Genomic DNA, 21,827 nt, shown 5'->3' with positions numbered 1-21,827 from the left:
AAAGCTAAACCTTGCTAGACTCATATGCTAATTTATAAGCCCTTGAAGGCCGTCTCTTATCTGAAAGCACTTGACTAGTTTTCACAGCTAGAGGGCATTAGTGCATGTGTTTCACATATATAACATTGTGCTCACGCACGTGAAGTTATTTAAGAGTCAGCACTAATTGCCTGAAATGCAAGTCTGTCAAAAGATCTGAGATAAGGGGGCAGTCTGCCGAAACTTAGATACAAGGCAATTACAGAGGAAAAAAGTATATTTCTATAACAGTATTGGTTATACACAACTAGGGAATGGTAAATAAAGGTATTATCTATCTTTTTAAACAATAAAAATGTTGGTGTTTACTATCCATTTATGGTGCGTTATTGAAATATTAAATATAACATTTTAAAAAATACTAATAATAATGATTAAAAATTATTATACATACTGTAAAATATTCTAAAAAATCCAGATCCACAGGGAGGACGCCGTGAAATCGGCCAGTATTTTGATTAAGTAATTGGTGGTGGGGTAAGTCACTATGTACTGTATGTATTATGTCTGTCTGATGAAGGGGTACCACCCCGTTACGTCATGTAATTAAATTGACATCTTTGCTCAAACGGTGAGTGCCTTCGCCTGAAATTTTTTTATTGTGTATGTTAAAGGGACAGTCAAGTAAAAAAAAACTTTCATGATTCAAATTGGGCATGTCATTTTAAACAAATTTCCAATTTACTTTTATCACCAATTTTGCTTTGTTCTTTTGGTATTCTTAGTTGAAAGCTAATTCTAGGAGGTTCATATGCTAATTTCTTAGACCTTAAAGACTGCCTCTAATCTGAATGCATTTTGACCACTAGAGGGTATTAGTTCATGTGTTTTATATAGATAACATTGAGCTCATGCACGTGAAGTTACCCTGGAGTGAGCACTGATTGGCTAAAATGCAAGTCTGTCAAAAGAACTGAAATAAGGGGGCAGTTTGCAGAGGCTTGGATACAAGGTAATCACAGAGATAAAAAGTGTATTTCTATAACAGTGTTGGTTATGCAAAACTGGGGAATGGGTAATTAAGGGATTATCTTTCTTTTTAAACAACAAAAATTCTGGTGTTGTCTGTCCCTTTAATTGCACGGAGCACCCTGTAAGCTGTATGGCTCTTATTTGTGCTTAGTGTGCCAACCCTTGCTTGTTCAACTATATATATATATATATATATATATATATATATATATATATATATATATATATATATAAACACTGTTACACACAATGAAAAAGTCCAGCACCCACTCACAAGCTCACAGCTAAGAATAAAAGCAAAAGTGGAAGAGTTAGTTACCGCATTTGGCCAAATGGGACAAACTCAGGCACTCAGGTAAGCAAAGTTAAGGAGTGGAACAGCACATCCAGACCGGACCTGGTACACATCCCATGACCAACAACCAGGCTCAGCTTCGGTTGCTATCGCACTCACATAAAGCTACATCCACTTGCAGGGTCACAGGCAGTTAACCCCGGGCCTGCCTGGGTGCAGAAACCAAAGGGTAAATTACAGAAACAAACACTATTACACACAATAAAAAAAGTCCAGCACTCGCTCACAAGCTCACAGCTAAGAATAAAAGCAAAACTGGAAGAGTTAGTTACAGCATTTGGCCAAATGGGACAAACTCAGGCACCACGTCAAGGTCTCTTCCTAGTGCCTGAGTCCCTAATACAGCCACAAACTGAAGCCACACACACAAATGCAGGCTTATAAACAAACTGGGAACAAGTCAGGGTTCACAGACTTATGTAATCACGCCGGGCGTAAGCAAAGTTAAGGAGTGGAACAGCACATCCAGACCGGACCGGGTACACATCCCATGACCCACAACCAGGCTCAGCTTCGGTTGCTATCGCACTCACATAAAGCTACATCCACTTGCAGGGTCACAGGCAGTTAACCCCGGGCCTGCCTGGGTGCAGGAACCAAAGGGTGAATTACAGAAACAAACACTGTTACACAGAATAAAAAAAGTCCAGCACTCGCTCACAAGCTCACAGCTAAGAATAAAAGCAAAACTGGAAGAGTTAGTTACCGCATTTGGCCAAATGGGACAAGCTCAGGCACCACATCAAGGTCTCTTCCTAGTGCCTGAGTCCCTAATACAGCCACACAATTGCAGCCACACACACAAATATATATATATACAGTGTATATATATATATATATATATATATATATATATATATGCTCAAAATTTATAATCTAGCCCTTAACATTTTAATATAGATGTAAGTCTGAAACAGAAAAGTATTTTTCTTTTTAAGATAAGGAAATGATAGGCTTCTTTGGTTTGTTGGAGAGACCGCTGGGGTTCCCCCCCCCCCCCCCCTTATACACTGAAAAGTTCTGACATTTTTCTAGGAACAAGAGAGTCTACTTGTTACAGGGTATATAGAAAGTGTAATTTTACACTTTCTGTTACTGGAGTGAGAACTAGATACAGTTAAACGTGTAACAGAAAACATACAATGTAACTGAGCACATGCACTAATGCTGGTTCTTTTATCACCCTTCTACTTCCTATAGTTTTTATTTTACTTATTCTCTGTCTAGCAGCTTTACATATACAGTATAGAGATTTATTTAATCCAAATCCTATATTTATGACACAAGTAACAATAAAACCTATTAGATGTGTGCTGCAAAATAAAATTCAAAAAATAGCTGCCCCTCACACAATCCACAAGTTGTGAGTCACTTTCCATCATATTTAAGGGAAAAGTATCTGTCTCGTAAACTCCCTCGCTGTGATGGTGACAGGCATCAAAAACTACATTCAAAATCGCACGCAACAAATGAATTCAATTAAAAATAAATATCCCTCTCTATCTCCCTCTAAAACAGTCCACTCTGACATATGCAAATAAACCAACTTGAAAACATTTAAAAAAAATAAAAACAAGACAGTCATCAGCTTTGAAACAGCGAGACACAGCGGTGAGATGTGATACTTTATAGGGGCAACAGAGCCTTATTAATTCTGCATTTCAGGTCTAAGTGTAGGTAAAAATCCTGACGGTGCCTCTAAAATATCCAGTAATATTGCTTTACCCTAACAAACCAGAAGTAAATATTTTACAATCACATACATAGACATAAACAGTTTTCCAAGCATTTTAAAGTTGCAATTATTGTTTTGCCTTGTGTAGTGACTTTTATAATACAATGCATTAATATTTCACTGTATTAACCGACCTATTATTAAATATTTAGTGTTGATCACAATCCTTTAGAAAAATGTAATAAATAAGTTTTCTACAATAATCCCCATAGACATTTAATTTTAAACTATTAGATCAACTTTTCTAAAGATCCAAAGATAGGGCCAAATTTAACACAGTCTGAGTGGGCAGGGGAGCACATCTTCACCCCTGTCCGCCTGGCATCTCATCTAGCATATTGCTGCCCGTATTTATTATTGCACGCAACAGCGAGACTGATTGTGCACGAGCAGGGGCTGTCAATCTCCCCAGTCGGAAAAGTCTTATGACCGCTGCTTCTTAACTCTCAGTAGCAGGCTCACTCGTGCGAGCCTGCGGCCAATGTCACGCCGAATGCTCATATAGAAGTTTCATAAATGGAGCCCGCAGAGTTATGCACTTGAAGTAGATATTACAAATGTGTGAATGTTTCAGATATAAAATATCAGCACTAATACAATGAATTGTACTGACTGAAGTTCTTGTAGTTTTCTGCTTGTAAGTTGTAGCTACTTACTGTTGTTGCGCTTAATTTGTTTTTCTCTTTTCCACCTTCAGAATAAAAATTATTACCACATTGATGCAATCGCTTTCCGCTTCGCATATGGATCAGGTAAGATTTGTGAGGGGAAAACAAAATTAAAAAAAATACAAAATTAGTGACAGAATGGGTGTTTTTTTAATATTATATTAGGTATTTCCTCATTTCTAATAAAACAGTAACACATCTATTACATTACTTGAGAATTATAGTATTGAACTAAAGGGACTCAAAGGGGTGTAACACATAATTAGTGCTTAAAGGGACATTAAACTGCTGGGTACAACTACAGTAGCATGGTTACTGCTCACCATATAAAAAAGCCCTCAGGAATAATATAGAGTAATGCAGACACTGCAAAAATGTACAGCTCCTGTATTGTGCACTCTGATGAGCACAATAAAGCTTGTTCAATAAGACAACAACATCACTGATCTGTGAAAATAAGATAAGGAAAAACCTTTGCATGGTGGGTAGTGACATTCTACTGTTGTTGTACCCAGTAGTTTACTGCCTCTTTAAACTTTCATGCTTTAGACAGAGTATGCAGTTTTAAGAGACTTTTCAATTTGCTTCTATAATCTAATTTACTTTTTTTGGCATCCTCTGGTAAAAAGAAACAGTCTCAGGAGCAACAATGCACTACTGGATGCTAGCTGATGGCTATGCACATATGCCTCATGTTAGCTTACCAAATGTGTTTAGCTAAGTAGTACATTGCTGCTCTAGAGCTTACTTTAACTATGTGTTTAATTATATTGCAGAATTGTACGTTTCTCAGTAGATATATATACAGTGTATATATATATATATATATATATATATATATATATATATATATATATATATATATATATATATATAAAACGTAAAAAATAAAGGTATATCTATACAATGCTCACTTTGCTATGGACAAAAAAACTGAAGAAGAACTTATGTATTTTGTTCAGGTTAGTCTTATATGAAACACCACATTACCTATGACCACAGATGTTGGTGATAGGTAATCTTGGGTTACTTAAGTTAGGTGCAGTAAATGTTTTCACTGAAAAAGGAACTGAAACAGGTAACACGTTAGCATTGGTCTTTAAAGGTACAGTATACACCAGTTTTCATATAACTACATGTAATAGACACTACTATAAAGAAGAATATGCACAGATACTAATCTAAAAAACAGAATTTATGCTTACCTGATAAATTACTTTCTCCAACGGTGTGTCCGGTCCACGGCATCATCCTTACTTGTGGGATATTCTCTTCCCCAACAGGAAATGGCAAAGAGTCCCAGCAAAGCTGGTCACATGATCCCTCCTAGGCTCCGCCCACCCCAGTCATTCGACCGACGGACAGGAGGAAATATATATAGGAGAAACCATATGATACCGTGGTGACTGTAGTTAGAGAAAATAATTCATCAGACCTGATTAAAAAACCAGGGCGGGCCGTGGACCGCACACCGTTGGAGAAAGTAATTTATCAGGTAAGCATAAATTCTGTTTTCTCCAACATTGGTGTGTCCGGTCCACGGCGTCATCCTTACTTGTGGGAACCAATACCAAAGCTTTAGGACACGGATGAAGGGAGGGAGCAAATCAGGTCACCTAAATGGAAGGCACCACGGCTTGCAAAACCTTTCTCCCAAAAATAGCCTCCGAAGAAGCAAAAGTATCAAATTTGTAAAATTTGGCAAAAGTGTGCAGTGAAGACCAAGTCGCTGCCTTACATATCTGGTCAACAGAAGCCTCGTTCTTGAAGGCCCATGTGGAAGCCACAGCCCTAGTGGAGTGAGCTGTGATTCTTTCAGGAGGCTGCCGTCCGGCAGTCTCATAAGCCAATCGGATAATGCTTTTAAGCCAAAAGGAAAGAGAGGTAGAAGTCGCTTTTTGACCTCTCCTTTTACCAGAATAAACAACAAACAAGGAAGATGTTTGTCTGAAATCTTTAGTAGCCTCTAAATAGAATTTTAGAGCACGGACTACGTCCAAATTGTGTAACAAACGTTCCTTCTTTGAAACTGGATTCGGACACAAAGAAGGTACAACTATCTCCTGGTTAATATTTTTGTTGGAAACAACTTTCGGAAGAAAACCAGGCTTAGTTCGCAAAACCACCTTATCTGCATGGAACACCAGATAGGGCGGAGAACACTGCAGAGCAGATAACTCTGAAACTCTTCTAGCAGAAGAAATTGCAACCAAAAACAAAACTTTCCAAGATAATAACTTAATATCTACGGAATGTTAGGGTTCAAACGGAACCCCTTGAAGAACTGAAAGAACTAGATTTAGACTCCAGGGAGGAGTCAAAGGTCTGTAAACAGGCTTGATCCTAACCAGAGCCTGAACAAATGCTTGAACATCTGGCACAGCTGCCAGTCTTTTGTGAAGTAAAACAGATAAAGCAGAGATCTGTCCCTTCAGAGAACTTGCAGATAATCCTTTCTCCAAACCTTCTTGTAGAAAGGATAGAATCTTAGGAATTTTTATCTTGTTCCATGGGAATCCTTTAGATTCACACCAACAGATATATTTTTTCCATATTTTATGGTAAATTTTTCTAGTTACAGGCTTTCTAGCCTGAATCAGAGTATCTATTACAGAATCTGAAACCCACGCTTTGATAAAATCAAGCGTTCAATCTCCAAGCAGTCAGTTGGAGGGAAACCAGATTCGGATGTTCGAATGGACCCTGAACAAGAAGGTCCTGTCTCAAAGGTAGCTTCCATGGTGGAGCCGATGACATATTCACCAGGTCTGCATACCAAGTCCTGCGTGGCCACGCAGGAGCTATCAAGATCACCGAGGCCCTCTCCTGATTGATCCTGGCTACCAGCCTGGGGATGAGAGGAAACGGTGGGAATACATAAGCTAGGTTGAAGGTCCAAGGTGCTACTAGTGCATCTACTAGGGTCGCCTTGGGATCCCTGGATCTGGACCCGTAGCAAGGAACCTTGAAGTTCTGACGAGACGCCATCAGATCCATGTCTGGAATGCCCCATAATTGAGTTATTTGGGCAAAGATTTCCGGATGGAGTTCCCACTCCCCCGGATGGAATGTCTGACGACTCAGAAAATCCGCTTCCCAATTTTCCACTCCTGGGATGTGGATCGCAGACAAGTGGCAGGAGTGATCCTCCGCCCATTGAATTATCTTGGTCACTTCTTTCATCGCCAGGGAAGTCCTTGTTCCCCCCTGATGATTGATATATGCAACGGTCGTCATGTTGTCTGACTGAAACCTTATGAATTTGGCCTTTGCTAGTTGAGGCCAAGCTCTGAGAGCATTGAATATCGCTCTCAGTTCCAGAATGTTTATCGGGAGAAGAGACTCTTCCCGAGACCATAGACCCTGAGCTTTCAGGGATTCCCAGACCGCGCCCCAGCCCACTAGGCTGGCGTCGGTCGTGACAATGACCCACTCTGGTCTGCGGAAGCTCATTCCCTGTGACAGATTGTCCAGGGTCAGCCACCAACGGAGTGAATCTCTGGTCTTTTGATCTACTTGAATCGTCGGAGACAAGTCTGTATAATCCCCATTCCACTGTCTGAGCATGCACAGTTGTAATGGTCTTAGATGAATTTGTGCAAAAGGAACTATGTCCATTGTTGCAACCATCAATCCTATTACTTCCATGCACTGCGCTATGGAAGGACGAGGAACAGAATGAAGTACTTGACAAGAGCTTAGAAGTTTTGATTTTCTGACCTCTGTCAGAAAAATCCTCATTTCTAAGGAATTTATTATTGTTCCCAAGAAGGGAACTCTTGTTGACGGGGACAGAGAACTTTTTTCTTTGTTCACCTTCCATCCGTGAGATCTGAGAAAGGCTAGGACGATGTCCGTATGAGCCTTTGCTTTTGACAGGGACGACGCTTGAATCAGGATGTCGTCCAAGTAAGGTACTACTGCAATGCCCCTTGGTCTTAGAACCGCTAGAAGGGACCCTAGTACCTTTGTGAAAATCCTTGGAGCAGTGGCTAATCCAAATGGAAGTGCCACAAACTGGTAATGCTTGTCCAGAAAAGCGAACCTTAGGAACTGATGATGTTCCTTGTGGATAGGAATATGTAGGTACGCATCCTTTAAATCCACGGTAGTCATAAATTGATTTTCCTGGATAGTAGGTAGGATCGTTCGAATAGTTTCCATTTTGAACGATGGTACCCTGAGAAATTTGTTTAGGATCTTTAGATCCAAAATTGGTCTGAATGTTCCCTCTTTTTTGGGAACTATGAACAGATTGGAATAAAATCCCATTCCTTGTTCTCTTATTGGAACTGGATGTATCACTCCCATCTTTAACAGGTCTTCTACACAATGTAAGAATGCCTGTCTCTTTATTTGGTTTGAAGATAATTGAGACCTGTGGAACCTTCCCCTTGGGGGTAGTTCCTTGAATTCCAGGAGATAACCTTGAGAAACTATTTCTAGCGCCCAAGGATCCTGAACATCTCTTGCCCAAGCCTGAGCAAAGAGAGAAAGTCTGCCCCCCACTAGATCCGGTCCCGGATCGGGGGCTATCCCTTCATGCTGTTTTGGTAGCAGTGGTAGGCTTCTTGGCCTGCTTACCCTTGTTCCAGCCTTGCATTGGTTTCCAGGCTGGTTTGGGTTGTGAAGTATTACCCTCTTGCTTAGAGGATACAGAATTAGAGACTGGTCCGTTTCTGCGAAAGGGACGAAAATTAGACTTATTATTAGCCTTAAAAGACCTATCCTGTGGGAGGGCGTGGCCCTTTCCCCCAGTGATGTCTGAAATAATCTCTTTCAAATCAGGTCCAAATAATGTTTTACCTTTGAAAGGAATGTTAAGCAATTTTGTCTTGGAAGACACATCCGCTGACCAAGACTTTAGCCAAAGCACTCTGCGCGCCACGACAGCAAACCCTGAATTTTTCGCCGCTAATCTAGCTAATTGCAAAGCGGCATCTAAAACAAAAGAGTTAGCCAATTTAAGTGCTTGAACTCTGTCCATAACCTCCTCATACGAAGATTCTTTACTGAGCGATTTTTCTAGTTCCTCGAACCAGAAACACGCTGCCGTAGTGACAGGAACAATGCATGAAATTGGTTGTAGAAGGTAACCTTGCTGTACAAAAATCTTTTTAAGCAAACCCTCTAATTTCTTATCCATAGGATCTTTGAAAGCACAACTATCTTCGATAGGAATAGTAGTGCGTTTGTTTAGAGTAGAAACCGCCCCCTCGACCTTGGGGACTGTCTGCCATAAGTCCTTTCTGGGGTCGACTATAGGAAATAATTTCTTAAATATAGGGGGGGGAACAAAAGGTATGCCGGGCCTTTCCCAATCTTTATTTACTATGTCCGCCACCCGCTTGGGTATAGGAAAAGCGTCGGGGGGCACCGGAACCTCTAGGAACTTGTCCATCTTACATAATTTCTCTGGAATGACCAAATTGTCACAATCATCCAGAGTAGATAACACCTCCTTAAGCAGTGCGCGGAGATGTTCTAATTTAAATTTAAATGTCACAACATCAGGTTCAGCTTGATGAGAAATTTTTCCTGAATCTGAAATTTCTCCATCAGACAAAACCTCCCTCATGGCCCCTTGAGATTGGTGTGAGGGTATGTCAGAACAGTTATCATCAGCGTCCTCTTGCTCTTCAGTGTTTAAAACAGAGCAATCGCGCTTTCTCTGATAAGTAGGCATTTTGGATAAAAGATTTGCTATGGAGTTATCCATTACAGCCGTTAATTGTTGCATGGTAATAAGTATTGGCGCACTAGATGTACTAGGGGCCTCCTGTGTGGGCATAACTGGTGTAGACACAGTAGGGGATGATGTAGTATCATGTTTACTCCCCTCATTTGAGGAATCATCTTGGGCAATATCATTATCTGTTGCATTACTGTCCTTACTTTGTTTGGACACTATGGCACAATTATCACATAAATTTAAATGGGGAGACACATTGGCTTTCATACATATAGAACATAGCTTATCTGATGGTACAGACATGTTAAACAGGCTTAAACTTGTCAACAAAGCACAAAAAACGTTTTAAAATAAAACCGTTACTGTCACTTTAAATTTCAAACTGAAAACACTTTATTACTGAATATGTGAAAAAGTATGAAGGAATTGTTCAAAATTCACCAAAATTTCACCACAGTGTCTTAAAGCATTAAAAGTATTGCACACCAAATTTCAGAGCTTTAACCCTTAAATTAACGGAACCGGAGCCGTTTTTACATTTAACCCCTATACAGTCCCAGAATGAGGCTCTGTCTATAACTAGAAAGGCCCCCATCTGAAAAAGGTGTCCAACACAGTGCCTGCCGTTTTTCTAAACGTTCCCCAAGATTATAATACCAATAATTAGTTAGAATCTGCATAATATGCCTAGTAAAGCAATTGTTTTAGCCCAGAAAAATGTCTACCAGTTTTTAAGCCCTTTTTGAAGCCCTTTATTCTTTTATGTTTAACTAAGAAAATGGCTTACCGGTCCCCATGAGGGGAAATGACAGCCTTCCAGCATTACATGGTCTTGTTAGAAATATGGCTAGTCATACCTTAAGCAGAAAAGACTGCTAACTGTTTCCCCCAACTGAAGTTACTTCATCTCAACAGTCCTGTGTGGAAACAGCAATCGATTTTAGTTACTGTCTGCTAAAATCATCTTCCTCTTACAAACAGAAATCTTCATCCTTTTCTGTTTCAGAGTAAATAGTACATACCAGCACTATTTTAAAATAACAAACACTTGATAGAAGAATAAAACTACATTTAAACGCCAAAAAACTCTTAACCATCTCCGTGGAGATGTTGCCTGTGCAACGGCAAAGAGAATGACTGGGGTGGGCGGAGCCTAGGAGGGATCATGTGACCAGCTTTGCTGGGACTCTTTGCCATTTCCTGTTGGGGAAGAGAATATCCCACAAGTAAGGATGACGCTGTGGACCGGACACACCAATGTTGGAGAAATCCAGTTTAAAATCTTTTAAAAACTTACTTAGAAGTTCCCAAGTTAACACTGCTAATGAGATAAGCCTGGGACACCCACTGAAAAGGGCTGATAGCAGAACCTCCCCCCTCCCCTGCATATGAAAAGACCCATTATATAAACAGAAGCAATCTGAAGTCTGTATACATCAGTATACATCTAAAACTTTGGGGCTTGGTTAGGAGCCTGAACATCAGCACAATGTTATTTAAAAATAAGTAAAACTATATATTTTTTTAAAAACACCCCCAGATGGGCTATATAAATGGATCATCTACAAAACATTTATGCAAAGAAAAATCTAGTGTATAATGTCCCTTTAATGAGCAGTCTAGGATATATGGTGATCACAACAAAGTCTGGAATTGGCAGAAAGGGAACAGCAGTAACAGGTGGCTGCAGAAATCTGGAAGTGCAAACAACCTTGTGCAAATATAGATACCAGCCAAGACTGCAGCGGAAAATTACTATGAATAGGTCAGGAAAAGTGGATGGCATAGAAAGGAGTGGCACTGACAACTACCCTAGGAAAGTCACCTTTACCTCATTCCATGCACTGTGAAAAGCACATCAGATGATGAATAGCTCTGCCAGGCTGATCTTCCTTACACGCCGCTCTTCATCTGCTCCACCTCTCTGCCAATCCCTTCACTGGCTTCCTCTAGCCTCCAATCAAACACAAAAGTAGTGCTGCAGAATCTGTTGGCACTCTACAAATACCTGATGATAATAATCATTATCATATCATTAATTTAACTTATGTATTAAAGGGACATAAAATCCAACATTTTGACTCAGATAGAGCACACAATTTGAAACAACTTTCTAATTTACATCTATTATCAAATTTGCTTCATTCTCTTGATATAATTTCTTGAAGGAGCAATAATGCACAATTTGGAGATAGCTGAATACAGGGCCGTTTTTAGGGGCGGGCGAAGTGGGCAGTAGCCCGGGGCGCAGGGGAGAATAAGAGGCGCAGGAGGAAATAAGGTCAAAGCAAGGTGCAGTTACAACTCACTGTCGGCTGTATAGTGAACTATATATACTTTTTAATAAGCCCAGTGTGAGCTCCTATTATGTGTTTCGCTTCCAGCCACTGCCACATGAAGAAAAAAATCTGCATTTTTAACGAGCCGGTATGCTCAGTGCAGTGAAGTTAGCGCACCAGACTCAGCACTGAAGTGAGGTCACGCACCAGAGAAAATGTGTCCTACTTAGATGGGGTCAAATGTAAAGCACACTGGGGAGAAGTGCAGGGATCACAGCCAGGGGTGCAAAGGGTCCTGAAGTTCTGCCTGTGACACTGCTGCCCACCACTTTTCCGTTTGCTCATTTGCAGCAGTAATTCATTACTTTTCAGGCTTGTCCCTAGAAACTACTATTGCCATGATGCAAGCAGCACTATTCATGGACCACCCACCTTGTACACAACAGCACCACCTGTGCACACCGGTTTGCTGAACACAGTCACAACAAGCATGGCTCCGTAAGTGCTGTCAGCAATGTGTTTTCTGCTGCATTTAGCTGTGTGTGCAGTAAAGTTTACTGAGGCTGGTGTGTCCATACATGTGTTGTAGTCAGTGAGGTGAGTGATCTCTTACTTGTCAGATTGGGTGCTGGTGAAATAAAAGTGTTCTGTTATTTTTGTTCTGCTAATTTAACACATACAAACAAATGTCCCTTCAAAATGAAAACAAAAATGTAAAAATTCAGCTTAAACACAATGCAGAGGAGTATAAGATTTATAACTAACTCCTATATTACAACACAGTGCTAAATAACACTCTGGCAGCTATGAGGCTAATCACAGCTGTGTTGTTATATAATATTCCTGTATAAATATTTTCTATTTTGGGGGACCAAATAATGCTGGTTTCTAGATAGCCCTGAGCCCTACATTTATATGTTCTATGCTACTTATATTGCAGATACTGACACAAAAGTTCTGTATTTTTTGTTATTACATAAATTTGTAGGAATTCATTTTAGTGAGTGCTGCACAATCTTCTGATGAGGTTTAGTTTTACATTTCAGAGCAAACTATTTGAAGGGAATTCAGGAAAATCTTTAGCTGCAAGTGCACAAGTATGAGGAGCGATGATGGGGCTATTAAAATGTGCACATACTGTAGGTATAAGAACTGAAGGATTTAATTTATTTTGCATTTGACCTCATTAACATATAACACTAGCCACCCTGCATTGCTTTGTATTTAAAGGGATACTAAACGCAAATTTTGAATCATGAAAGAAAAAAAATGTTTTTATTATCCCAGCAAATGGATTAAAACATAGGTAAATTACCACTCTGGAGCCACACAGTACTGTTTGTCCTGAGCAGACACAACCCTGAAAGAATGAGCTGTGGTTATTACCAGGACCAGCAGTGCTCTTTGTTTTAACTCCTTTGCAATAGCGTTGTGGTGTTGTTAGTAATACAATGACATTGTCTAACGAGTTGCCATTTGTCAATATTTCACTATAATTGTTATTTAACCTCCAACACAGAGTTTAAAGAGACATTAAACACTTTCAGATTGTAATAACGTGTTTACAAAAACAAAAAAAAGGAAATGTATCAAAATCATGATTTTGTTTTGTGTAGGTGTGTGTGTGTGTATGTATGTAGCCCTTAAAGACCAATTCTTACCTGAATGCATTTGACAGTTTTTCGCAGCTAGAGGGCTAGTTCATGTGTATCATATAAATAACATATTTATCTCTATCTGTGTGTGTGTGTGTGTGTGTGTGTGTATATATATATATATATATATATATATATATATAATACAATGTGTGTGTATGTGGGAGTACTGCGTGTCTGTTCGTTAGTGTGTGTAAATCTGTGTCTCTGAATGAGGGTGTGATAGTTTTCTATCTGTAATCTGTGCCTGAGATTTAGGAAGTGTCAAGGAGTGCTTGTATCTGCATGTGGATGTCCATGGTGCATCTGTGTCTGTAGATGTCTATGGATGCCTGGGAAGAGGGAGATATGGTGGGGGGGCGCATTTTGAAATTTTGCCCTGGGAGCCAGATTCTCTAGAAACGGCCATGGCTGAACAAATCAGGTGAGACAATGACATGAGGAATATATGTGCATTCACCAATCAGCATCTGGATTACAGTAATGCATTGCTGCTCCTGAGCCTAACTATGTATGTTTTTCAACAAAGGATGGCAAAAGAACAAATCAAATTAGATAATAGAAGTAAATTAGATTGTTGTTAAAAAATGCCTGCTCTGTCTAAATCAGGAAAGTTAAATTTTGTCTTTACTGTCCCTTTAAAGTGTTTTTGCTGCTGTGTGCAGTGTGGGTTTAGTGTGTGCTGTGTGCATATATTCTAAACATTTAACACTGAACAGTCTGGCAAACCTAAACTAGTAGAAAACTTCTTAGAAAATGTTTAGAATAACAAAAATAGTATTTTGTGGTGAGGCAATAATAGTTATGGTAAGAAGTTCCAGATTAGTTACTTGTGCCCAAGAATAATAAAATTGTTGTTTGTATTTTAATTTTTAATTTTTTTGCTTTGTTTTTTTGTTTCAGGGCATTGGAATGGAAGCATCCAAAACCAGTCTCTGCTAACAACTGACAATGGATACAGTGTGAAATGCAAACACATGCCAGTCATAAACATAAATGAAACAAAAATAGCCATGTTCGATGTGAAACTCCAAGCATTTGATTTTACTAGTGGTGACTTTGGCAAGGGTAAGTCAAGAACTTAGTCACTGAAATAATGAGTTACCACTAATATGCAAGAAATACAAGCAACCTATTTGGAAGATACAGGATGACGTGGTAGTAAAAAAGAGTGAAAAAGGCCATGGGGCCGATTTATCAATGTCTGGCGGACATGGTACGCCAGACATCGCTGAATGCAGACAGCATACTGCTTGTACAATGCCGCCCCCTGCAGATTTGTGGGCAATCGGCCGCTAGCAGGGGGTGTCATTCAACCCGATGGTATTCGATCGGGCGGATTGATGTTCGCAGCCTCAGAGGCAGCGGACGAGTTAAGGAGTAGCGGTTTTAAGACCACTGCTTCTTAACTCCTGTTTCCGGCGAGCCTGAAGGCTCGTGCGGAAACAGGGGTATTTAGGGCCATTCGGCCCTTGATAATTCGGCCCCCATGCATTACATTAGATTACTAAATTAATGAAGGAACAACCTCAAAGTAAAAAAAAGAAAAATGATAAAGCCATAAAAGAAAAAGTTGATTTATTCAGCACAGAAACATTCATTTTCAAAGAACAAAATATTATATTTTTAAATTCTTCTTTAACTGTAACAAAGAAAACAATTGAGTACAATTTTTCTTTAAACAATTTGTATTGCCCTATGATCTTCATAAATTCAGTTTCTTTGTACTTTCCTAAAGAAGCTCACATTGTGGTGTTAGAGCATGACTTCTACTTTATTGCAATAATCCTTTTGGAAATATTGAACTTCTTAGAAGCTACATCTGACTAAGTAGAGCTGATTTCACTGTATTCTTAGTATGAAATACAAGACAAAACCAAAGCAATAGATGAGGTGTTATTGCCTAATCACTTTCACAATACTTGAACATTTGATTGCTGATCTCAATGAAAATTAGCTTCTTGTACAAACCCTTTAAAGTAATGACTAAACTAGAGTTGAAACAAAAAGACATTAGAACACATGCACATATGCACCTACTTAAACTCATTTATTTATATACAGTATTTATTTTTTAGCCACAAATTGTAGAAGTAAATGAACAGAAGAAATGAGATGGTTATACTAGATAATTATCGGCTATATTACGAGTTTTGCGTTATGAGTGAAAAAGCAGCGTTATGGCTCTTTTTCACTACTGCTGCTATTACGAGTCTTGTAGGTATAGCTGTACAGCACACTTTTTTGACCGTCACGCAACGTAACTACCACACTTTTTAAAAAGTGGTTTTTCAATGGGACTTCCATAGCGCCGGTATTACGAGTTTGCCTGTCCGGCTAAAAAGTGAGCGGTACAGCCCATAACTACAAGATCCGTACCGTAAACTGAAAGTCAGTAGTTATGGGTTTTACGTTACAAAGCTGTACCATAAACCTCATAACTAAAGTGTTAAAAGTACACTAACACCCATAAACTACCTATTAACCCCTAAACCGAGGCCCTCCCACATTGCAAACACTAAAATAAAATTATTAATCCCTAATCTGCCGCTCCAGACATTGCCGCTACTATAATAAACATATTAACCCCTAAACCGCTGCAGTCCCACATCATAAACACTAGTTAAATATTATTAACCCCTAATCTGCTGCCCCCAATGTTGCCACCACTACAGGTAAAAGAGCTGAAGTCTTTGGGGCAATGCCCCGCAAACGGCCCTTTTAAGGGCTATTGGCAGTTTTTTTTTTATTTTGGGGGGCTTTTTTTATTTTGATAGGGCTATTAGATTAGGTGTAATTAGTTTAAATATTTGATCATTTCTTTTTTATTTTGTGTAATTTAGTGTTTATTTATTTTTTGTAATTTAGTTCATTTTAGTGTAATGTTAGGTGTAAGACAGGTTAGGTTTTATTTTACAAGTAACTTTGTATTTATTTTAACTAGGTAGCTAGTAAATAGTTAATAACTATTTACTAACTAGTCTACCTAGTTAAAATAAATACAAACTTATCTGTGAAATAAAAATTAAACCTAAGATAGCTACAATGTAACTATTAGTTATATTGTAGCTAGCTTAGGGTTTATTTTACAGGTAAGTATTTAACCCCTTAACGACGCATGTCGTACAGGGTACGTCTTACACAAGCTGGTCTTTAAAGACCAGCGACGTACCCTGTACGTCGTTAAGGGTTTCAAGCGACTGGAAGCGATCCTGATCGCTTCCAGCTGCTTTCAAGGTATTGCAGTGATGCCTCAATATTGAGGCATCACTGCAATACCTTTTTAGGCACATCGATGCAGAGAGAGCCACTCTGTGGCCCTCTCTGCATCGGCCAGTGATGGTGCCGATCGTTGGTGGGTGGGAGCCATTGCAGTGAGGTGGGTGGGTGGCCCATCACTGGGGAACTTCCTTCCGGCTGTTTACTATGCCGGAGGCGCGCGGGAGCGCGCGCTGGAGGTGAGGGGCAGGTGTGCATTCGCGTTCGCGCGCGCGCCCGCGATCGCAATCTAAGGCAATTGTGATGTGAATTTTTTTGCTGGAAGAGGGTGGTGGGTACAGAGGAGGGGTGATCAAGGAGTGATCTGGGGGTGATCTGGGAGGGGGAGGGTGTAGGGTATGGAGGGAGGCAGCTACACTACAGAAAATGTTAGGTTTAAAAAAATAAAATAAAGTTATTTTGCAAAGTGGGTACTAGCAGACAGCTGCCAGTACCCAAAATGGTGACTAATAGTTAGTGGGGGGAGGGTTAGAGAGCAGTTTGGGGGGGATCAGGCAGGTTGGGGGCTAAGGGGGGGATCCTACACAGCAGATTATGATTATTATTTTTTTAAATAATAAAAAAAAAAAAATTAAAACTTTTATTTTAGTACTGGCAGACTTTCTGCCAGTACTTAAGATGGCGGGGAAAATTGTGGGGTGGGGGAGGGAAGAGAGCTGTTTGGGAGGGATCAGGGGGTGGGATGTGTCAGGTGGGAGGCTGATTTCTACACTAAAGCTAAAATTAACCCTTCAAGCTCCCTACAAGCTACCTAATTAACCCTGTCACTGCTAGGCATAATACAAGTTTGGTGCGCAGCGGCATTTAGCGGCCTTCTAATTACCAAAAAGCAATGCCAAGGCCATATATGTCTGCTATTTCTGAACAAAGGGGATCCCAGAGAAGCATTTACAACCATTTGTGCCATAATTGCACAAGCTGTTTGTAAATAATTCCAGTGAAAAACCCAAAGTTAGTGAAAAAGTGAACATTTTTTTTTATTTGATCGCATTCGGCGGTGAAATGGTGGCATGAAATATATCAAAATTGGCCTAGATCAATACTTTGGGTTGTCTACTACACTACCCTAAAGCTAAAATTAACCCTACAAGCTCCATACAAGCTACCTAATTAACCCCTTCACTGCTGGGGCTACTACAAATGTGGTGCGCAGCGGCATTTAGCGGCCTTCTTATTACCAAAAAGCAACGCCAAATACATATATGTCTGCTATTTCTAAATAAAGGGGATCCCAGAGAAGCATTTACAACCATTTGTGCCATAATTGCACAAGTTTTTTGTAAACAATTTTAGTGAGAAACCTGATATTTGTGAAAAAGTGAACAATTTTATTTATTTGATCACATTTGGCGGTGAAATGGTGGCATGAAATAGACCAAAATGGGCCTAGATCAATACTTTGGGATGTCTACTAAAAAAAAAAATATACATGTCAAGGGATATTCAGGGATTCCAGACAGATATCAGTGTTCCAATATAACTATCGCTTATTTTGAGAGAAAAAAATGGTTTGGAAATAGCAAAGTGCTATTTGTACTTATTGCCCTATAACTTACAAAAAAAGCAAAGAACATGTAAATATTGGGTATTTCTAAACTCAGGACAAAATTTAGAAACTATTTAGCATGAGTGTTTTTTGGTGGTTGTAGATGTGCAACAGATTTTGGGGGTCAAAGTTAGAAAACGTGTGTTTTTTTCCATTTTTTCATCATATTTTATAAAATTTTTGATGGTAAATTGTAAAATATGATGAAAATAATGGTGTCTTTAGAAAGTTCATTTAATGGCGAGAAAAACGGTATATAATATGTGTGGGTACAGTAAATGAGTAAGAGGGAAATTGCAGCTAAACACAAACACCACAGAAATGTAAAAATAGCCTTGGTCCTTAAGGGAAAGAAATTGAAAAATGGCCTTGTCCTTAAGGGGTTAATTTTAAATAGGAATTATTTAGTTAATGATAGTAATTTTTATTTAGATTTATTTTAATTATATTAAAGTTAGGGTTAGGGTTAGACTTAGGTTTAGGGGTTAATATATTTATTTAGTGTTAGTGATGTGGGAGGCCAGAGGTTTAGGGGTTAATAACTTTAGTATAGTGGCGGCAGCGATGTTGGGGGCGGCAGATTAGGGGTTAATAAATTTATGTAGGTTGCGGCGACATTGGGGGCGGCAGATTAGGGGTTAATATGTGTAGGTAGGTGGCGGCGATGTCGGGGGCAGCAGATTAGGGGTTAATAAGTGTAATGTAAGTGTCGGCGATGTCGGGGGCAGCAGATTAGGGGTGTTTAGACTCAGGGTTTATGTTAGGGTGTTAGGTGTAAACATCAATTTTATTTCCACATAGGAATCAATGGGGCTGCGTTACGGAGATTTACTCTCCTTTATTGCAGGTGTTAGGCTTTTTTTTATCCGGCTCTCCCCATTGATGTCTATGGGGAAATCGTGCACGAGCACATAAAACCAGCTCAAAGCAGCACTGGTATTTGTGTGCGGTATGGAGCTCAACGCTGCCATATTGCCCGCTAACACCGGGTTTTTGCAAACCTGTAATAGCAGCACTATTAAATGTGAGAGATGGAAATAACTTGCAAGTTATTACCGAGCCGCTCATAACGCAAAACTCGTAATCTGGCCGTATGTTTCGTATGTTTTCAGCATCTTTAGTACACATCTGAAATTTAAGTTTCAAGATGTTAAGTGTAGACAAAGTTGTTTTTTTACACCTACATTTAATTTGCCACCCTAGACCCATGTCTTGTTATCGTGAGCCTATATGCATCCATGAATGAACAACCTAAAACAAATCTTCATACATATGGTTGAGACAAGTTCTTACTCTAGGTCTGTTTAGTATTCTTAGTTTTAATTGCAACTCTGTTGTGGCTTTTTCTTTCCTAAGATATGGTGAGTCCACTGCTTGAGTAATTACTGTTGGGAATATCACTCCTGGCTAGCAGGAGGAGGCAAAGAGCACGACAGTTAAACTGCTAAGTATCACTCCCTTATCCACAACTCCAGTCATTCTCTTTGCCTTCGGTGCATGGAGGAGGTGAAGTTTAGGTGTCTGAAGAAAAAGTTTGATTTCATCTACAAGCAAGTTTTGGGGTATAGCCGTATTCCACGTCATTCCTTGCAGTCGGGTAATGGTGGCTTTAAAGCAGTTAGGAACTTGTAAAGAGGTACTTACTGCGTTTTCCTAACAATTGCTGCCCTAGTTTAGAAAGCCAGAGTTGGCTACTCTGATCTTTCTTTTTCAAAGGTCTCTGTGAGGAACTGTGTTCTCTCTTACCTTGTAACTGTCTACATGACGGACAGTGGAGCAGGTAAGTGCTTTTTCTTCCAGTTGGGGAGACCATGCACTTAACAAATTAAAACACACTGCTTTTTTATTGGGACATAGATAATCATGTTGTATGGGTTACACTGGGGAATGAAGCAGGCACTGTAGCATGTGTGAGACTAACATTTAAACTCTTTTTTTTTTAAAAAAAAAAGGTAAAATGTTTTTATTAGGCTTTATTTTCTGACACATATTTACTTGATAAAACAATACAAGTTTAAACTGAAAGTAAGGCTGAATTTTCTATTTCAGCAGCTTATTCATTCCCCCTTTGCTTTAAAATAAAACGATGCAACATTTTAAACTGTCAGGTTTGAAAAAACGGTTATTTCTGGTACTCAGTGTACTAGGAAGTAGTGCCTCTCTGTGTCGCAGCAGTAATTTGAGCTTGGCAGTTGCAGTCACATGACCGTCTTTACTTTATAACATTTCTGAGGGAAAAGTTGTTTTTCTCCATTTCTGGGTGATCCGGTCTTAATTGGTAGCCGTAAGGCACCTCAGTAATTGAGGTGTGGGGTTGCCTGAGGGGTATTTTAGAAGTTTATTTTATGTTTATTAAATGTTTTTTCTTAATTTTTCTCACATACTTTTAGCTGGGGATCGATCCTAATTTGGGATAAAATTTAAAGTGTATTTTTTCTTTGCCTTATTTTAATTGAATATTAAAATATTTGAAACTTATCTGTACAAGTTTATTTACTGTTTCACAACATGTCTAATATGGAGTAAGAGCCTGCTCTCATGAATTCATGCTAATTATGTTTACATGCACAAATTGCAGCTCCTATGCAATTTTGTTCTTCATGTGTCAAGAAAACCTTGCAAAATAAAGGTAATATTTTTGAGCCTAATGTCTCTCAGGATGATGCTGTTAAATTTAATACCTCAGCTTCCCCCTGCTACATCCTAAGCCTCAATGGCATCACATGCAGTGCCCTGTGGTTCCTATATAACTCCTAGTAGAGTTTATTTAAAAGCAGAAATTGCTGCCCAGGTATCTTCAGCAGTATCTGGGGCATTAGCTGCCATTCCCAGATTACAGGGAAAATGCAAGAGGAAATGTAGAAATTCAGAAAGTAAGGTGCCTGTCCTCAGTTCTGCTTCCCAAGTTGCCCTTTCTCATACGTCTGATGAGGAAGATACATCAGGACTTTCTGAGGGTGAAATTTCAGATTCGGACATTATAATTCCTGCTTCTGAGACTGAGGTGGTATCCTTCAGATTTAAGCTTGAACACCTTTGTGTATTGTTAAAGGAGGTTTTAGCTACTTTAGATGACTCCTATACCCCTGTTGTTGTCACTCCTAAGAAATCTAGTAAACCTAATTGTTTCTTTGATGAACCTTCCACTTTGGAGGTTTTTCCTATGCCAGACCATGCTAGGGAGATTATCTCACAGGAATGGGAGAAACCAGGGGTGTCTTTTTCCTCGTCTCCCATTTTTAAGAAAATGTTTTCTGTCGAGGACTCCATTAAAGACCCTTGGTATACTGTACCCAAAGTTAAAGGTGACATTTCCACTCTGGCTAAGAGAACCACTAATCCTATTGAGGATAGCTGCTCTTTTAAGGATCCAATGGACAAGAAGCTGGAGGCTTATTTGAAAAAGATTTATGTTCATGAAGGTCTCCAATGGCAAACTGGGGTGTGTATTGCCACCGTGACTAGTGCAGCATCTCATTGGTCCAACGCCTTGTCTGATTCTCTTCAAGTAGAGACTTCCTTTGATGAAATTTAAGATAGGATTAAAGCTCTTAAGTTGGCCAATTCCTTTATTGCAGATGCCATTTTACAGGTTGTTAGACTAGGA

The 21,827-nt window shown here is 39.4% G+C and overlaps 1 protein-coding gene across 1 annotated transcript in view; it reads left to right on the top strand.

Moving 5' to 3' along the window:
- LAMP3 (lysosomal associated membrane protein 3) overlaps positions 1 to 21,827 on the top strand; it is a 79,931-nt gene that overhangs the window by 52,640 nt on the left and 5,464 nt on the right. Inside the window, exons 3-4 of the mRNA XM_053710179.1 lie at positions 3,799 to 3,853; positions 14,299 to 14,463. Of these exons, the coding sequence (XP_053566154.1) occupies positions 3,799 to 3,853; positions 14,299 to 14,463 (220 nt within the window). The remainder of the gene's footprint in view (positions 1 to 3,798; positions 3,854 to 14,298; positions 14,464 to 21,827) is intronic.

The sequence above is a fragment of the Bombina bombina genome, chromosome 4 (genome assembly GCF_027579735.1).
Source record: "Bombina bombina isolate aBomBom1 chromosome 4, aBomBom1.pri, whole genome shotgun sequence".
Classification (NCBI taxonomy): domain Eukaryota; kingdom Metazoa; phylum Chordata; class Amphibia; order Anura; family Bombinatoridae; genus Bombina; species Bombina bombina.
The sequence above is the reverse complement of the archived record's forward strand: the minus strand, read 5'-3'. Positions and strand labels throughout refer to the sequence as shown.